We start from the raw sequence: 18,676 nt of genomic DNA, 5'->3' as shown, positions 1-18,676 counted from the left end.
GTGTGTTAAATAAAACTGACATTCAGGAAAGTGTTCAAGACTGTAAGATTCTAAGATTGAATCTATCAAAATGTTCGTTCAAAAACTCAAGAGCTAAAGATTTGTGAATAGGATCCACTGTCAAAACTGTATTATTTTGTTTTGGTAGTATTTATTACATGTTTAGGGAAAAGTAGCCAGTTACAAAATATTTTTCATTTAGCATCGTGAAAAATATAAAGGTTCAGATTGATTTAGAAAGATGTGCAGGTTATAGCAAAGCAAGTCTGTATTGCTTTTTAATTCTCATGTTTTTAAAAAGATCAATACATCAATCAATTATGCTCATCCCTTGTGAACATTTTTACAAACGTAGCATTCTTTAAATGCAGGGAGTAATGTTTCTGAAAGGTGCTTACAGGTATTCCAATAAGTATTTTCTGCTTACTCAGCACCCACAAAAACAAATACATTGCAAACTTCATTAAATTCTTGATATCAAGAGCAAAACATTCAGAGTAGTCTCTTTGCTTGCCGTTTGTCAGGGCATTCTATGATACAGTGAACTTTCAGCAAGCTTTTACTATAAACTCTATACAGTTCAAGGGTATATTTTTCTGTTTATATTAGAACAACCGAGTGGACATAACTGTATACCAGTCCATATCTAGTTCATATTTAAAGATTATTTTTTCTACTTTTTATCATAATTTCTCACATAAAAAATAACATAATTTATAAATTGCAGCATCAACATCATTTTTTGTCTTGCATTTCATAGATATCCACATTGTGTCTACTTAATATAAGTTTATTAAACAAAGAATAGTCAGCTTGACTGGTTTCACTAAAGATGCCTATATCAGGGTCTCCAGAGAGCAAGGGTTGTATGGGAAATTGAAAGACCTGCCATAAAACTATATTGTATAGTTCTAGCATGGTCGCCCAGCACAGCGCTGAAATTGCTCTGGAAGGTTACTTCTCGATGATTAACACCACTAAGGGAAGCTCCTATTGAGAATGTGCTGCAACAGTTTGGGGCCTTGTTCAAATTGCATATCTGAAATGAGTGCAGTCTAGAAACAGAATCATCTGCCAACCAAGCGCTTACTGTATACAGTGCAGAGATTATATTTGAATAACAAGGAGTGGTTTATGGTCCAGCGAAACAAAACAATGTGCTACATATTAAAGAGGTTTCCATTTATAGCATATAGCATAAACTTTAATGCATATAAAAATGGGAATATTTGTTAATGATCTACACATTGGTTAGTTTCAGGGTGTAAAATTAAACCAGGTTGGAATGTCTCCAGAAGTGACCCAAACAATTCTATTGGCAACCAAATCATGAAACAGTGATCAGAATGGGGTGATTGGATTGGTTATTTTGTGTATTGCAATTTGCCAATTGTCCAAAAGGGGGCATTGACATGTCAGTTCCAGAATAAGATGTGAAAAGTGATCAATATAGATAGATAGCCACCTCACGTGCAAAGTGTAAGCATAGTATAGAAAGCACAATTTATACACTGTTCTACATAACAGATATGAGCATGCAGGATAATAATAATAATAATAATAATAATAATAATAATAATAATAATAATAATAATAATAATAATAATAATAATAGTGGAATTAATCATTAGAAATTAGATGTATGGTAAAAAACAAAAAAAACAAAAACATAATTAATGTTGTAGAGTACATGCATATGTGTTGATTATAATATTTCCAATGATGATATTCAGGATTATCCCTCAGGAAACAGTTAGGCAGTTCAGGATTAAATAATAGAAAACAAATTCATGATATTAGCTAACTTCAAATATATTCAGTGTGAAATATGCAGCCTGGAGCTGCGCACCACTGCATTGTGGGTTCTGTAGTCACAAAATGCCTTCATTTGGGTAAAAAAATAAACAAAAAAACTACACATCCTGGCTCTGTTGCTGTGCCATTAGTCAGCAGTTTTCCCATCTCAGATCCCATTTGTGTCACATTTTCTGTGAGGTTTTGGGGATCACTGTAGGGTTATATATATATATATATATATATATATATATATATATATATATATATATATATATATATATATATATATATATATTTTTAGTATACAACCCCACAGCGAATTACCCCGTGCAAATTAAACCAAATAAAAAGGGACAACAGCTGGATAAAGGACTCCAGACAGTGGAGCGGAGCATTCCTTTGAACTTTGCTGCTTGGGGATTTGTAGATGAGCACATTTCCATCTGTTGGTGAGATAAAAGACTGCAGTTGAGATGTGAAAGGATGGCCCTCCCCAACTATTGATGTCATAGAAGTGCCTGTAAATGTTTTGCAATGACTGCTGGGCATGATTGGTATGGAACAATTATCAAACATTAATAAAGCACAATGCAGCATTTTAACAAGGATGCACCACACCCCACATTAACATTATATTGCATGCTTGTATGTACAGTATCAAAACTGAGGTTCATGCACAGTAAAAAAAATAAATAATAAAACATCACAGATAAGCTACTATGTTTTACTAAATACACCTGATCTTACCTGATTCCTTGTGCTTGCACTGGTTAGATAGTCTGTCTCTTTTCTTGGTACAGTCAATCTGTCTCATGGCAAAATCTGGATGTCAGAAGTGAAGCTTTATAGCCCTCTTATGACAGGTGTTGACGAATGTGTTGTAGAGACAATGCAAATAATTCATCACAGTTTTCTTTTTCACTTGTGGATGTTATGTTGTCATTTTAGATCTACCATCTTTATAAAATAAATGAATGCATTCAAATTCATACACTGTCCTCGTGCCAAGCCATGTGAATGAATAATACACCCTGTTAGAAGAATGACAAACCCTAAAATGAAATGCCTAAGTTGTTTAATTCTGGTCTAGAAGCCTTGTTGGGTTTTACTATCTGAAAAAAGAAGTGCAACTACTAGCCTTTTAAATAGCCTTGAGAATCTAGCCCTTAATCTATTTTTCAAAACACAGTGCATTCAGATTCAAAGATGTACATCTAGTTTTTTGGTATATTTTTGACAGCGTTTTAAGTACAGTACTAACAACAACTGGCACAATACCAGTCTCCTTAGTACTGTATCTGTTTCTATAATTTGTATATTTTATTGAATCACACATAACACATTTGAAATACATTTTTTGTTTCTAACTTTTAAAACAGGTCCTAAAATATGTTTAACAAATCAGAAAATGAAATAATGTCACCAGTGTGGAGGGCAGCAGTGTGGAGTAGTGGTTAGGGCACTGGACTCTTGACCAGAGGGTTGTGGGTTCAATCCCCAGTGGGGGACACTGCTGTTGTACCCTTGAGCAAGGTACTTTACCTAGATTGCTCCAGTAAAAACCCAACTGTATAAATGGGCAATTGTATGTAAAAATAATGTGATAACTGTATAATGTGATATCTTGTAACAATTGTAAGTCGCCCTGGATAAGGGCGTCTGCTAAGAAACAAATAATAATAATGTATTTCTTGAATTTGAATGTAAATCAAGTATGCTAATTCAAGAAAAAAAATACATATTTCTTGCAAATTCCACATATTTTCAAAGAATTAACATCTGAGTCTCTAAATAAAGTTGGTAAATTTTTATTTTTTTGTAACAAAGAAGTTATCTCTGAAACAGCAGGTCACGTCAAGTAAAAAGATACTTCTTTCAACAGTTTGATATGATTTAATCAGGCGTTTTAAGAAATGATAAAAGAAAAAAAACATATATAAAAAAAACCTTAATTATCTTTGCTTATATCCTAAAAGGAGGATCAAAATGTCAAATAATTTAATTTACATTTCTTAAATCCTAAGAGATATTGCACAAATATATATATATCTGTGAAATCTGTGAAAACCATAACATTTAGTGCTTTACAATGTTAAAACATTATAGACTACTATTTTGTTAAAGATGGTACGGTGGCTCACTGAAGTGATGGGGAAAAAATCTAAATGTGTTATGTCTCGATCCTGAGATCATTTATCTTGTGATCTCGACATAATGGTTGTAATGTTGAGTTCCTGAGATAAATGATCTTCTATTTATTTTTTATCCTTAATGAGCCACCATAAGAAGATGCAATATAAGTGAGAGCAAAAAAATCATACATGTTTTAACTGCATAGGTTCTCTGTATTGTCATACAATGAATTAATAGAATGTTCCTTACTAGTCTAAAACATTTGTCTTAGGAAATCACAGCAGCTTCAATTGGACAACACTGTATATTTGCAAATAGCTAGTAGCACATTTTTTATTTTTAAAATCTGCATTTAAGTATATAACAACAAATCAAAAAGAACCACTGTGATAAGTGAAAAATTATAATTTACAGCACTGATATTCATTAATGTGTACTGTATAGTCACCAAAAACAGTTGTTACCAAGAAAAAAAAAATGCAATTGAAACATGCAGCCTTTTACGGCTAAAATGCTGTGATGAAGCACTGTCATTCTATTTGAAAAAAAAAAAAAAATGGGCATATATAATTTAAAAACCACCAGACAAATGCCCAACATATAAGGTCACCTATTTTTTTTTAAGAATAGGCCTTTTCAATGGAATGGTTTCCTTTTATAGCACAACACATTCTTTCAAAAACAGCATTGATTTATCTATTGTTTTCATTCAATTAATATATATATATATATATATATATATATATAGAGAGAGAGAGAGAGAGAGAGAGAGTGAGCGAGAGAGAGAGAGAGAGAGAGAGAGAGAGAGAGAGAGAGAGAGAGAGAGAGAGAGCGAGAGAGGAGAGAGAGAGAGCGCATTTTGTTTAATTCATTTATAATGAAAAGTTGTATGAATCCCAGTTTCTAAACTAGATTACAGTTAAACTAAAAGGGAAAGTAGTAAGAATGTACTTTTATTTCCATAACTTGTTCTTAAAAAAAGTTTTAATATGTTCTTTCATATCCGTGTTCTGTTTTTGCTGGGTGTTTCTAAACAAGTTTAAGAATGCTTTTTTTTTTATATCCCTGAATCTATAAAATGCTTTCAACTGCAAAATCTTCTAATTCACTCATTGGTATTATGTCCAAGTTCTTGTGGCTGCTACCTTCTTTCTCTTCACTGTACATTGATCCATCAGTCAGTTGATTATGAGAATCATACACAGGCTCGATGTACGGGTGACTTTCTTCATTGTACTTCTGGTTAATAGCATCCTGTGCCCAGATCTCTGAAAGTTCATTTATTTCCTGATCATCCATAAGAGCTGCCGGTGCTGACATCTCAGAAGACGACCTCAGTGGTAAAGATGTGACAGGTAAGGGCAGAAATCCAGGATATAATACATAAGGAGGGTTCAAAACCTCCAACGATGATGCATGTGATAATCCGCCTTCCGCTGATCGAATAGATAACTGAATATATTTTCCAGTTTCTGGATCAAAAAAGGTTTTAGTTTTCACTTGGACAGGCATATCTACAACAAAATATTGACCAGACTCAGGGTCTTGTAGCAGCTTTCTTTGGGTAATTGGGAAAGACTGGATTAATGGTGCTGTCACAATATTAGGGACTGGTGAAGCAGCCTTTGGTTCAAGGTGCACAGGCTGTAGTACTGGTGTTGAATTCATAGGTATTGGTGATGGCGACATATGTGTAGGAGATGATGGCACACTGGAAACTGTTCTGATAGGTTTCTTTTCGATTCGACTAGTACTTTCTGTTTTTGGCTTTGTTTCAGCCTTTTTTCTTCTGTTGGTAAGCTTCTTGGCACGTCTAAGTCCTTTTTCAGTTTTCGGGGGAACAGTGGGTGGTTTGCCTAATGGTTTATTTTCACTAACGCTACTGATTGAATCTGACCTTTCACTAACATCTTTCAGATGTTTTTCTTCTTCTGTGCAGACAGCACTTGCAACCTTTTCGTCTATGTGTACGGTACTTGCGGCACAACTTTCTATGTCTTCTGACTTTGCGTTTACAATCAATTGACTTCCTTCTTCCACTCGCACTGAATTCAGCTGAATTAAGCATTCAACTTCATCAGTAAGTGGGACTTCATCTTTAACTAAGCCTTCACTTCTAACAGGGGCTTCACCTTTAACTGAGCCTTCTCTTCTAACCAGGGCTTCAGCTTTAACTGAGCCTTCACTTCTAACAGGGACTTTACCTTTAACTGAGCCTTCACTTGTAACTGGGACTTCACCTTTAACTGAGCCTTCACTTGTAACTGGGGATTTACCTTTAATTGAGCCTTCACTTGTAACTGGGACTTTACCTTTAACTGAGCCTTCACTTCTAACAGGGGCTTCACCTTTCACTGAGCCTTCACTTCTAACAGGGGCTTCACCTTTAACTGAGCCTTCACTTGTAACTGGGACTTCACCTTTCACTGAGCCTTCACTTCTAACAGGGGCTTCACCTTTAACTGAGCCTTCACTTGTAACTGGGACTTCACCTTTAACTGAGCCTTCACTTCTAACAGGGGCTTCACCTTTAACTGAGCCTTCACTTGTAACTGGGACTTCACCTTTAACTGAGCCTTCACTTGTAACTGGGGCTTCACCTTTAACTGAGCCTTCACTTGTAACTGGGGCTTTACCTTTAACTGAGCCTTCACTTGTAACAGGAGCTTCACCTTTGACTGAGCCTTCACTTGTAACTGGGGCTTCACCTTTAACTGAGCCTTCACTTGTAACTGGGGCTTTACCTTTAACTGAGCCTTCACTTGTAACAGGAGCTTCACCTTTAACTGAGCCTTCACTTGTAACTGGGCCTTCACTTGTAACCGGGGCTTCACCTTTAACTGAGCCTTCACTTGCAACCGGGGCTTTACCTTTAACTGAGCCTTCACTTGTAACAGGGGCTTCACCTTTAACTGAGCCTTCACTTGTAACCGGGGCTTTACCTTTAACTGAGCCTTCACTTGTAACAGGGGCTTCACCTTTAACTGAGCCTTCACTTCTAACAGGTTCTTCACCTTTAATTGAGCCTTCACCTTTAACTGAGCCTTCACCTTTAACTGAGCCTTCACTTCTAACAGGGACTTCACCTTTAACTGAGCCTTCACTTGTAACTGGGACTTCACCTTTAACTGAGCCTTCACTTGTAACTGAGCCCTCACCTTTAACTGAGCCTTCACTTGTAACCGGGGGTTCACCTGTAAGAGGGATTTTCTCTGTAACTCGGTCTTTGTCATACTCTTCATAATAGGCCTTTGCAATTTCAAATTTCTCAGGACTGCTTCCACTTCCACTAAGGCCATTCACCTCAACATCCTCTTGAAATATTTTTTGCAATGGTGCTTTTACAGACTTGATTACAGGTGATGTCTGGAACGTGTTGTCTTTAACTTTAAACCAATTTCCCTTTACTGAAGACGGAGATGATGCGGTAGATGATGATACTGGTGTGTAAGCCATAGCATCATCTATTAAACAATGAACCCAGCTTCTTTCCTCCACACCATTCGAAGGCAAATCATGTTCTTCCTTTGGGGATGTACTTTGATTTCTCATAGGTGTCGGATGGCTCTCAACTTCACTTTCTCTCTCACTTTCATGGTTACTTAGTGCATAATACTGCAACTCTATATTTTCAATTTCCTTCTTTGTCTCATCTGCAGTATTTTTAACCTTGTGACTCTTTTCATCATTACCATTTCCATTCCTCAAAGTTAACTCTTCATTCAAATTGTGATCCAAATCACTTTGCTGGCGGCCTTCTAATGATAAATATGATTGTTTAGAGGGCTTTGTTCTACCATCTGTACTTCCTTTACACGAAACACCAGGACTGTGCTTCACACTGCTTTCCTGCAAGGGAAAGCTAGGGGTTGTCTGCGTCTTGTGGAAGCTGCTAATATTTTGGATGGCAGTATGCTTTTCAACATTATCATTCTCTTGTGGTGAACTAGACTGTGGAGGGTTCTTTGTTAATACTGGTATTTCTTTGGTTTCTTCCTTCACAATATCCTCTTTCTTGTACAGTTTCAAAGAGGGGTATTCTGGTCTCTTTCGCAAGGTGACTTCACTCGATCTGGGGCAATAGTATAAACCATTGTTTATACTACTTTCGCTTTCAACAGATCTCGTTTTATGTATTGCAGCTTCCTGCATTACATGACTGAGGCCTTTGGAATTAGCAGCCTCTTTTATGGTTTGAGGTGAACTTAATGTCAGATAGTCATCTGAGATACATACAGCAGCTTCTCTTTTATCAGCGATTTGTGTGTTCAATGTTTGCGAAGTGGAGGCGATGCTAGGGGTGATGTCTGTCCTTTGTAATTGTGTAGAAGAATTAACAGGAGGGTCTGAGCTAATCGGCACATTTTTCGGAATTACCTCTTGGTTTGAGGTCTGTTTATTTCGGTCTTGTATTTGGTGGCTTCGAAAGGTAGATGGGCTATAAGTACTTTTTACTCTTTTCCTGTTATCTTTAAGATTAAATAACAAGCTTGAAGCCATAGATTTATAACTGTCACGTAATTTGCTCTCAGCAACAGCTTTAAATTCATTTTCATGTGACGTTGTTAAGTCAATGATTGGTGGAGATAACACACTTTGTAGGATTTCAGATGTTTCCGTATCTTGTCTAGCATGAATAACTGGTGTCAAGAGTTTGGAAATGTTAAAGCTCGGTATTTGTCCATCCACAACTGTGTGCACTTTGTGGAGGGTTGGTGTTGACTTTGTGAAAGAAAAATTGCTGTCTTCTTTTCTACTACATTTTTCACTAAATGGTGAAACAGTACAGGGACGAGGAAGGGGAAGTTTGTTTTTAATCATGTTTCTATTTCTTCTCCACGGTGGACAGGTACGCCCCATTTCTGATTCACTTCTTTTCTCAAGCATGGAGGCTTTTTGCAAAACAGAAGATGATGCACACCCTGTGATACAGGCATCATCTTTTTGGTGTTTTAGCATTTTCCTGTCCTCATTTGGTGGGGTTCTAATTCTATGTGCTGCTGTAAGTTCTTTGTAAACAGGAGAGTCGTACCATTTAGGGATTCCATTTGTGGGCAAAAGGTCTTCCGCATCTTCTTTCTCAAATGGAAATTCATTATAATCTTTCCATGACCTGAATGGACTGTATTCACTATGAAGAAAACAATTCCTGAAGCTCAACCTTTTCCCTTTACTATTATTTGGGTCCACTGTGGACTTATGAGTTATTATCATGTCAGAGGATTGCAAATTGTTTCTGGCTGGGAGTAAATTATACATTTTTTTCTTTCTATCATCTTCATCAGATTTCTTACTTGACATATAGTTTTGCTGATAGGCAACAGAGAATTCAGATAATTCTTTCTCAATACTCAACAGGGCAGATTTATCCCATGATGCAAAGTCACTTTCTTTATGCATTCTATCATTTTTAGTAGCTGCTACAATGCATTGTTTGTTGTCCAGGTTTATGCTACTGTCACAGTCATTTTCTACTATATCAAATGCCTTAATCAGGGAAGATACTTTTGAGATGTTCTTTTTTGGTCTACAGCTTGCCCCAATAACACCGTTGCTCAGATGAGTTGCTATATCATTTTTTATGCCATTTTCTGCTTCTTTGGAACTGTGCCTGACTGACTGCTGGAATGTTACAGCAACTTCAGAATTTTCTTCCACTTCTTTAGATTTAATACTAACGGTATGTCTTTCTTTTACAGACTTTTTCAGGATATCTGGGTTTTTATTTTGCACATTATCAATGAAACTGCGTTCAAGTGGAGAGACAGCAAAATCTGAGTCATTATAGATGGCTTCTTCCCCAATGCATAAACTTCTAAATGCACGGTCTGTCAGATTGCTAACTTCTCTGTCAGTATCATCCATAAAACTTCCAATGCCTGACATGTCACTAAAGCCATCCGTATATTTGTAGTGCTTCTGCATTCTTCCTCTGTGACTCATATGGCGGTTATCCAGAAAACTCATTTCAACTCAGTTGTCTCACTCAGTCTTGCATCAACGTTGTCTTGCATTTACAAATTCACCTTCCAAAATCCTCAAATAATTATCTGTTTCCTGTAAATAATTACAGAAGAAACATTTGCCTAAGAATTACAACTTTAATAACAATGAAAAGCAGTATTTCCACTATAACATATTTAGGAAATAGAGTACTACAAATTCAACTTGCACAAATAATGAATTAATAAAACCTAGCTGTATATGAGTACATACTATTGTATGCAGTCAAGCCCATATTAACACCTTTATCCTGGATATCCTTGTCTGTAGTTGGTGTTATTTCTCAATTGCACCCCAGATAATTACACTAATTTCAACTCTTTTAAAGGAGAAACTACCACAGGGAAATTAGGACTACAAATGCATTGATATTTTGGATAACATCAGCTAAAAAAAAGGATAACAAACACTCAGGGGCTTCAAATTTAGGTATGTGACTGTATTCGTATTAGATTAAAATATATTATATCGTACAGTTAGAAAACTATACAAGGCTCCAGCATGCACTTAGATGAAGATAAATACTTTCTCTTCAGAATTTCTTTTCCCTAAAATGTCCTTATTATGCCAGTCTTACTCCCATGGGATGCACGTGATCATTTCTTGGGGTCATTCCATTCAAAAGGCACTTGCTGTTCCAATTGGGTTTTTCATGTTGAACAATAGAATACATACATTATGTTTTTGGAAATGTGCAGTTCCTAGCCCTGTAACCGTAGTAAGCTTTGTAACAAAACAACTAAACCTGTTAGTGCTTATAGCTAGAAAATGCATCAAGTTCCAAACTGTTACCATGAACACCACAGGGGAAAGTTCATGTTGGAATTGAACATTTTGTCAACTTTGGTTACCTGAAGAATTACACATTGACCTACTCTTCAGCCCCAACAGCTGAAGAGATATGGACTGTTCCAACCCTCAGTCTATGAGGGGGAATGTCACAAGAGCATTTGGAGATAGAGAGGAAATAAAATGTATTCCAGCATTAGTTTTTGACCACCACCAAGCATACCCAAGACAGCAACCTTTTGTTACTAGGATTGACCCGATTAGAACCTCAATGTGCCCATCCTGGAGTGATACATAAATACATAGGTTAATTAATGACTGAATACATGCATCCAGTTCTTGCTTTAACATTGTTTGGCCAGGACATGGAGTAGAAACATAATTTTCTCAAAGACCTACCTGGCTTGCAGGCTGAAATTGCAGCATACCTTGTGTGCATTGTAGTTTATGCTTCTTTACATTTAAAGATTCCTTGCTGTGTGGTGTTTGGTCTCATCGATGCCCATCTATAGTAGAAGTTAAAAATAGTTAATCATACTACTGTGATAGTAAATCTTTCATCCACTGTGTCTGACCTTCAGCTAAACCAACCTCTGTGATCTCTGGTATCCTTGCTCATAATATAAAGACAATTGTAACACCAATCCTATTCTATTTTAAACATTATGACAACTCAGTTATGACTACACTTTTGAATATAATTAATGTTTCTTGGTTGGTATGTTGTAACTTTACAACATACCAACTAAACAATGCTTAACAACAAATATTTCAGACAGACTGTATGTAGTCAAAATAAGGCACTGTCTCAGAACCTGCACCATTTTCTTTTACTTTTTAAGAAATAAAAGATTCACAATAATGTAACCAGCATAAAATGATGTTATAGAAATGCCACATGCCACAACAGGATGAAATATTTTATCCTCTTTTACAGACAACAACAAAAACACAACAGATTACTTTCAAAAGTAAGAAGAAACTAAACTTCTGACATTATAATCTGTTATGAAGTCACGTCAGTGTTGAAGTCGGGGTGTATGTTCAGAAATGGCTAAGAAATTGCTATCAAATAGACAGCATACAATGTCAAATGAGGTTAGCTGTCACAGGCCCACTCTCTTACAAACAAACTGCCACACAGCGCAAGTCTCACTTTCCTCAATGCCATGCTGTCAATTGAAACTGATAGGCATACTGTGCACCACATTAACTATTTTTAAACTAATGTACATCATTGAAAAGCAAGAGCAACAGTAAGAATTCAACCTGGACCCTAGTGGCTACCAAAAATAAGGCTTCTACTGCTGAGCTAAAGGAATGGCTGTGCTAAACTCAGGTCATCAGTGATTCTTTGAAGTCACACCTGCCTTTTTGCATTCCTTGTCCAGAACTCACCCCATCAGGATCATAGTCCAAGTGCTACAGCATTAATCTATTACACAGCAAAGTAAGAGAGATGTATTGTAATGTTGAGAAGTTTGCCAGTCAACCCCCATCAATTGTTAATAAGTTTAAATGTACTGAAATGTCGGCATGTCTTTAAACAAACTATATTGTACACACCTTTTCGTCTATGCTAGCTGAAAGTGCAAGTTATCAAAGTGTTGCGAGTAAGTAGCTTATATACATAAAAACATAATCATAAACTCAGAGATCCATTAAAAACATGTGTTCACCTAACTTAGTTTCTGCAGTAAATGGCTTAAAATGTTGGCAGAGAATTTAAATAATTCCAAGCACCCAACCACCCCCCCCCCCCCCCCCCCCGCAAGAAAATACCACAGTGTCAACGGATATGAGCTTGAAATTGACTATATCTGAAAGAATATCATACAATCGAAGAATAGAATTAGTTGTCCATGTCCATGTTTATGTTTGTATGCCTGTAATCCCTCACCCTTCTACTAACAAAGCACTTTATGTCACACATAAATTGAATATAATCTGATAAGAAGCCATTCTCTTGATAATGTAAATAATCTTCAGTAGTGCCATTCCACACCATCTCTCCACACTACACAAGCTACACATTATTCCTGTACTTGCTTACTTCTTACTGAATATTTTTAAGTATAGAAACTAATTTAATGTTATTTATTCACTATGGTGCACATTTAAATGATCTAAATCAGTCTGTCAAAACACTGCTGCCATTCAGATAACAATATTGTTAATATATGTTAAATTGATTGCATTACACTATGTCAGTAGTTGGATTTGGATATCGTTGGACCAGCAACTTGTTTATGACGTAGTTACAGCAAATATAGGCGTGCCCACGACTCCTCTGATATGCTATATGGTAATGTTTACATTTTTCTCTAACAAGAATATTTTTTTTATTTATTTATGAATAGCATATTTAGTACAAGATTTTTGATCTGTTTTGAAGATTTATGACCTACAAAATAGTTTTCATAGAACAGGAAATGGTATAAATTATGTTACAATTTAGATAAGTCAAGCTTTTATAGGTTATTCGAACTGGTCAATGAATACTAAATGGTGTCTCAGAACAGTTTGGGCCCTGAAGCTAGATTCTGCTGTACATCTCAAGCATATAGTCATACAACCTAGGGGCTGGGTTCAGCACCCCTGAAGCATAATGGATAATTCACAGCACATATTGGCTGAGTTTAAGACCCATTGAATGCTTCTTCAGATGTGTGGGGTATCCAAAATTGAACAATTCTATTTGTGAGTTATAGCAACTTCAATTACAGTATTTAACTCTGATGTCCATTTTCTGTTATATCTTTTTGTGGGATGCCAGTTTCATGCACAGAATCATGGAACCCTCAGACTTAAAGAGTTTTGAAATATGCCTCACATTTTTGTTAAGCACCTTCTATCAGTTCCGGTATCAGTACTGACATCCTACAATGGTCAGAAATCATTGGTACACTGTATTGCATTTCTTTACCATGAAAGTAAATTTGTCTGACCATGTGCTGCCACCTGTGGTTTGAAGCTGTAGTTCAATCACAATGGAATACAATCTTGTTTCAAAAGTTCTCTTCCACAGAAGCTTTTACATTTTGTGTTCAAAGAAACCATTTGTTTCTCATTCTGAATAAAGATTACATGGCCTGGGCTGGGACCAAATCAAAACTTTGACAACCCGCTAATCGCACTTAACAAAACTGTAGAGTAGAAGAAATAAGATACTTAAAAAAAAAAAGAAAATGCTATTAAATACAGTTTTGTTAAGTGCGATTAGCGGGTTGTCAAAGTTTTGATTTGGTCCGGGCCCTAGTTGCCCTGTGTATTGTCAGATAACATGTAATGTGAATACTACAACATATATACTTGAGACATTGAGAACCACCCAGTGAGTTGAACTTAATGTCTGATTTCACAGACCTTGATTAGCACTTTGGATACTTTATGTTACCTCAGGTAAGGTAGTCCACAATTAGTGTTAATCAGGTATAAAATCCTACACATCATTTCCTTTCAATCTTCAAACTAAATGCATTGTTTTTTGCACAAAACGTCTGTGAACCAACTTTACCCCCTCGAGCAACTAAACAGTCCTTTACTGTGCAAGCTTTGTATCTATAGTACTAACATGCACTATGACTGTGTTTCCTATTGACAGTGCTGCTTAAGATTGATAAAGAATAAAATAACTGACTACGTTTACAAGTTACTTCATAAAACAGTTATCAGAAACAAGTAAGCAATCTGTAATCTGTAATCAATCAACAACTGTAATCAAGTAACTGCCAGCTGATAATATCATAGCCATAGCTACTTTTAGGAAGCATATGTATGTGTGTACTATGCAAAGAAACAACTGGGGAGAAAGTACAGTATTTATATGAATATATGTTGTATACAGTACCAGCATACTGTATACAGTTTGTACCCCAACATATAGCTTTCATATCTTTACCACGTCGCCCCTAGTGTCTACTTTTTCTGGCATACATGCTTGATTAAAGTCAAGAATAGCATGTGAGCCCATTTATATCACCCAGTTCTGACCATCAAGTGACACCACCTATCCCCTCTCCATTTTTTATATTTTACTTTTATTAAGCTGAGTATACCATAAAGGGTATCCGTTCTGTCTCAATCAAAATTTAGCAGCCATTTAAGATATTTTCCATTACCAATCACAGTCCTGATGATTTATCTGTGCCTGGTTCAATTACATGTTTATTTTTAACCCCTAAAGCAGTTCCTACCCCTCTACTGTAGCCTTTTATTGCATTCAGTAAAATATAAAGATTATCTTTACAGCTGTTAAAAAAGTAACTATTATACAGAAGTATATTATCAGCGTGAAAGATTGTTGTATGTAACTATTTATTGTACAAGTACAAAAGGAAAAGAGTTCCTGGAGACTGAATGCACATTGTTTTAATGTACATTAAATTCCCTGACATATTTCTTAACTTGTAAGACTTACTGAACATAGTATGACAGTAGTTTTAATGGCCCAGTTCCTACCTGTATAAACCTTATTCATTTCCAAATATCTACAGTATGTAGAATAAGTTTAAAATGATCTATGCTAGGTGTATTTAATTTTCACAAACACACTGATATATACTTTTTTTTAAAGAAAACTATAGAAATTAAAAATAGACTTAAAATGTGGTCTACATAACCATAATAAATTTCTGCATTTAAAACGATTTATAAAGAACATGTACTTTCTAGAACAGTAGTTCTTAACTTTTGAATCATGTATGAATAATCCTCTTACCTTTCAATCTTGTATTCCATTTTGATGTGAGATCACTGGTCAAGCCTCAAACTGCCCTAATTCACCAGGAAATCCAAATAATGTCATTTGAGCAGGGACGCTGTAGCAAAACAGACATGTTTCTGTTACTTTATAGAACATTCGATGGCCAGAAATACAATTTGTTGAAGAAAAGAAATAGCAAGCCAACCTTTTACCACTCTTAGGCCTCCCAAACCAGGTGAAATGAACTAAGCAAGGAGCCAGAAGTAAGTAAAAAGTACTGAAATAGACATGGGAGCCAGAGAAACCAAACAGAGTCGTAATATGGGAAGAAGCTAGCACACGTATTGAAATAACCATTTGGTGTCAGGTATCAAGCAGATGAAATAAACAGACTCATCAGCTATTTTTATATATGGAATTGCAAGCTCTTAAACCTTTACAGTCATACTTACCTCCTCTGTATTTGGCATAGCAAAATAATATAAAAACAGCAACACTATATTCAAACTGAACTGTTTTTCAAAAATATTCCTTCTGAATCAATCTAGTTAGGGCTGCTGCTGAGCACATGAGCTGTACATGCTTTATCTTGCTGATGCATTTAAACAAAAATAGCATATTGCATCACATTGTCCCACAGTTCCTTGGGAGTAAGAGTCTGATGTACACCACCTGATTACTCTAATGTTATTAAAGTAGACAACAAGAAAAGTATTCGTTCTCTTGCTTTGTGAAACATTTAAAATATGTCCCGAACCATTTAGGAAACAAGTACCACAAAGTATAAACAACTCATATTTACTACTGACCTAAGGATAATAAATATACCGTACATGCTTCAGATAGGATTTCAAAGCTAACTAAAATTTAATTGCAACAATTCTCAAATCTGAAGCATTTTTGTATATGGTACTTTATTGACAGAAGATTGGGCCCTAATTCATATCAAGGGAATGCCTCCTGGGCCGTACTGATTTGGGAGTTGGTTTATGCAAATTGCATGAATAGGCCTATAATTACCATCACATTGATGCAAAGTGTGTGAACACGGCCTACCATTGCTTTATTCTGAAATTAGAGTATTGCATGACATGTCATTTCCCAATCTCTATTCCTCAACAGCAAATTGTCACGTGGTCAAAACTTGATAGTTCCTATTTTCTTCTACCGCGACCTACTCTTCAGTACAAGGTTGTGTGTTGCGCTTACATTTAACAATTATTTTTTAAATGTTTTTTATTATTGTGTACAGCAACTTAAATGTGAAGCGTTATCATAAAAAATATAGTTTGGTACTTTTTTATGAAAAAGTAATACAATGTTAGTACAAAAGTTCTCAAAACAAAAGTATAAAGAAATAAGCAAAAAGTGCAGCTTCCTGTTATATTTCAAGGAAGTAAAATGATAGGTGTGTCAAATCAGGAAGTAGGGCTGAAAACATTCCTTTTACTTAACAACACCAGCACATGTTTGTTTGTTTTTTATACATGTAATACATTATTATACTACATTAAAAATAGAATCAGATTTTAATATAGAGCTTTTGTATTTGAAATATTGGGGCTGGTTTTACTCATTTCTTAAATAAAAACAATACTTTTGCTGTACATACAGTATAGTGTATGTGATGTGATTCCGGTCTTGGAATATTAAATTATTTAAAGAAGTCACAACAATTCATATGTATGTCTGCACAAGGTGAACTATGACTGCTTTCTCCTTAACAGCTACAGTGCATTTTGGTAACATGAATGTATTACACTTTAATGAGAGCCTAAAAAATCTTAGTTTAGTCATACTGGGGCGATTTCCTGCTAGTGCTGTGTAGGCACTTGGAGCCTCTTAAAAGTAGAAAGGAATTCAAGGGCATTTTTATTGTACTATCTGCAGACACTTACCTCTTAGCAAAGAAGGTCATGAGGCCTACAGAAAACCTTTCCAGATACACAGCCACACAGTTTCCAAATGTTTTTCATGTCAAGTGATCTTCCTGCAGCCTTATATTGCAGACAGTCAATGCTATAATAGGAGATGGGCGCTGTGAATATTTTCCCAGGAGTCCTGGCTGCCAGCGAGTGGGGCTTGTTGACATGATGGACAGCCACACATGTGCTCTAACAGCAATGAGGTCATTCATGGATGCAGATAGACACTCTGAAGCATGTTATAGTCCAGCAGCAGAAGAGGCATTTCTGACTGACTGGATCTGAATGGCTGACTATCACACTTCCAGAAATGCCAGACTCCTCCCTGTTTACAGCATTCCAACCAGGGGCAGATGTCAATCGACGCTAAATTATACAGCATTACCTTTTTTGACCTGAATCAAATTATACTGCATAACAGTATTAACGTTTTTTGTTATTTTCATTATTTTGAATGATGCCAGTTGGTATTGTTCCATAAGAATTGGTGACTAAGTGAGATGAAAATACTGACTGGTCATTACTTTGCTATGGAATATGATCTACACAAGCTTAACTTTACTACATCAGTTACTACTGTATAGATACAATCTAAATTGTGGTAATTACAGAATATTACATCATTTATACAAAAATGTGTGTTTAATAAGTTGATGTACGTATATTACAGTATTTTCTTTGCAGGTGTTCAGTTATTTCAATACTTTTTCCACTGTTTGTTTTTTTGTTTGTTTGTTTTGTTCATAAGTTCTGCAGTGACAGTTTTATAAAGAAAAAAATATGGTTATTATTTTTAGTTCAAAAATCAATTTTGGGCTTTTACTGTTATTTGTAATCTGCAATGCGTATCATTGCATTATTGAATTTAATTGCAGTTTGTATCTGGACACTAAGAAGGTTAGTCCCATGGCCCAAACATAGAGCATAGTTGTATTTGAGCCCTGCCCATTCGCCCCGAAGATACAAAGCCCTATAGAGATGTATTGTTCGATTTATTCATAATTACAACAGTATGTCTAGTAGCTATTAGGGATGTGAGTAGTGATAATAACACCCAATCATAGTCTACTGTATCTTTTAAGGAGCTATTACTATCGTTAGATTATTTCAGGCCACCATTGTGGTTTTGCTAACTAGCCAAAAACACCTTAACTGCTAATACTCAATGCAAGTGTCCTGTCACTGACCATTCCATTTAGTCTCATAAACACCTTTAGATACATGCATAATGTGTAGTATTGTATGAGAATGGGCCGTAAAATAAATGTTTAATTATGATGTAGGTCTACTGCAGGAAACATTTAAGAAGCTTAATAATGCTACC

General features: G+C 35.7%; 1 protein-coding gene across 4 annotated transcripts; it reads right to left on the bottom strand.

Moving 5' to 3' along the window:
- Positions 1-3,589: 3,589 nt before the first annotated feature.
- On the bottom strand, positions 3,590-17,481 carry LOC117415091 (cardiac-enriched FHL2-interacting protein-like). Of its 4 annotated transcripts, none has more exons than XM_059026333.1 (4): positions 17,326-17,481; positions 15,443-15,542; positions 11,122-11,228; positions 3,590-9,987 (listed from the first exon to the last, which is right to left on the bottom strand). In XM_059026333.1, exon 4 carries the CDS (start codon positions 9,895-9,897, stop codon positions 5,002-5,004), a length of 4,896 nt encoding a protein of 1,631 aa, XP_058882316.1. In that variant the 5' UTR covers positions 9,898-9,987; positions 11,122-11,228; positions 15,443-15,542; positions 17,326-17,481; the 3' UTR covers positions 3,590-5,001. The 4 variants fall into 4 exon arrangements, with proteins under 4 accessions (XP_058882316.1, XP_058882315.1, XP_058882313.1 ...); XM_059026332.1 differs by lacking the exon at positions 17,326-17,481 and adding an exon at positions 15,880-15,980; XM_059026330.1 differs by lacking the exon at positions 17,326-17,481 and adding an exon at positions 15,633-15,727.
- Between the last annotated feature and the right edge of the window lie 1,195 nt (positions 17,482-18,676).

The sequence above is a fragment of the Acipenser ruthenus genome, chromosome 7, assembly GCF_902713425.1.
Source record: "Acipenser ruthenus chromosome 7, fAciRut3.2 maternal haplotype, whole genome shotgun sequence".
NCBI classification, from domain to species: domain Eukaryota; kingdom Metazoa; phylum Chordata; class Actinopteri; order Acipenseriformes; family Acipenseridae; genus Acipenser; species Acipenser ruthenus.
Note: the sequence above shows the minus strand (reverse complement) of the source record. Positions and strands in the feature narration are given on the sequence as shown.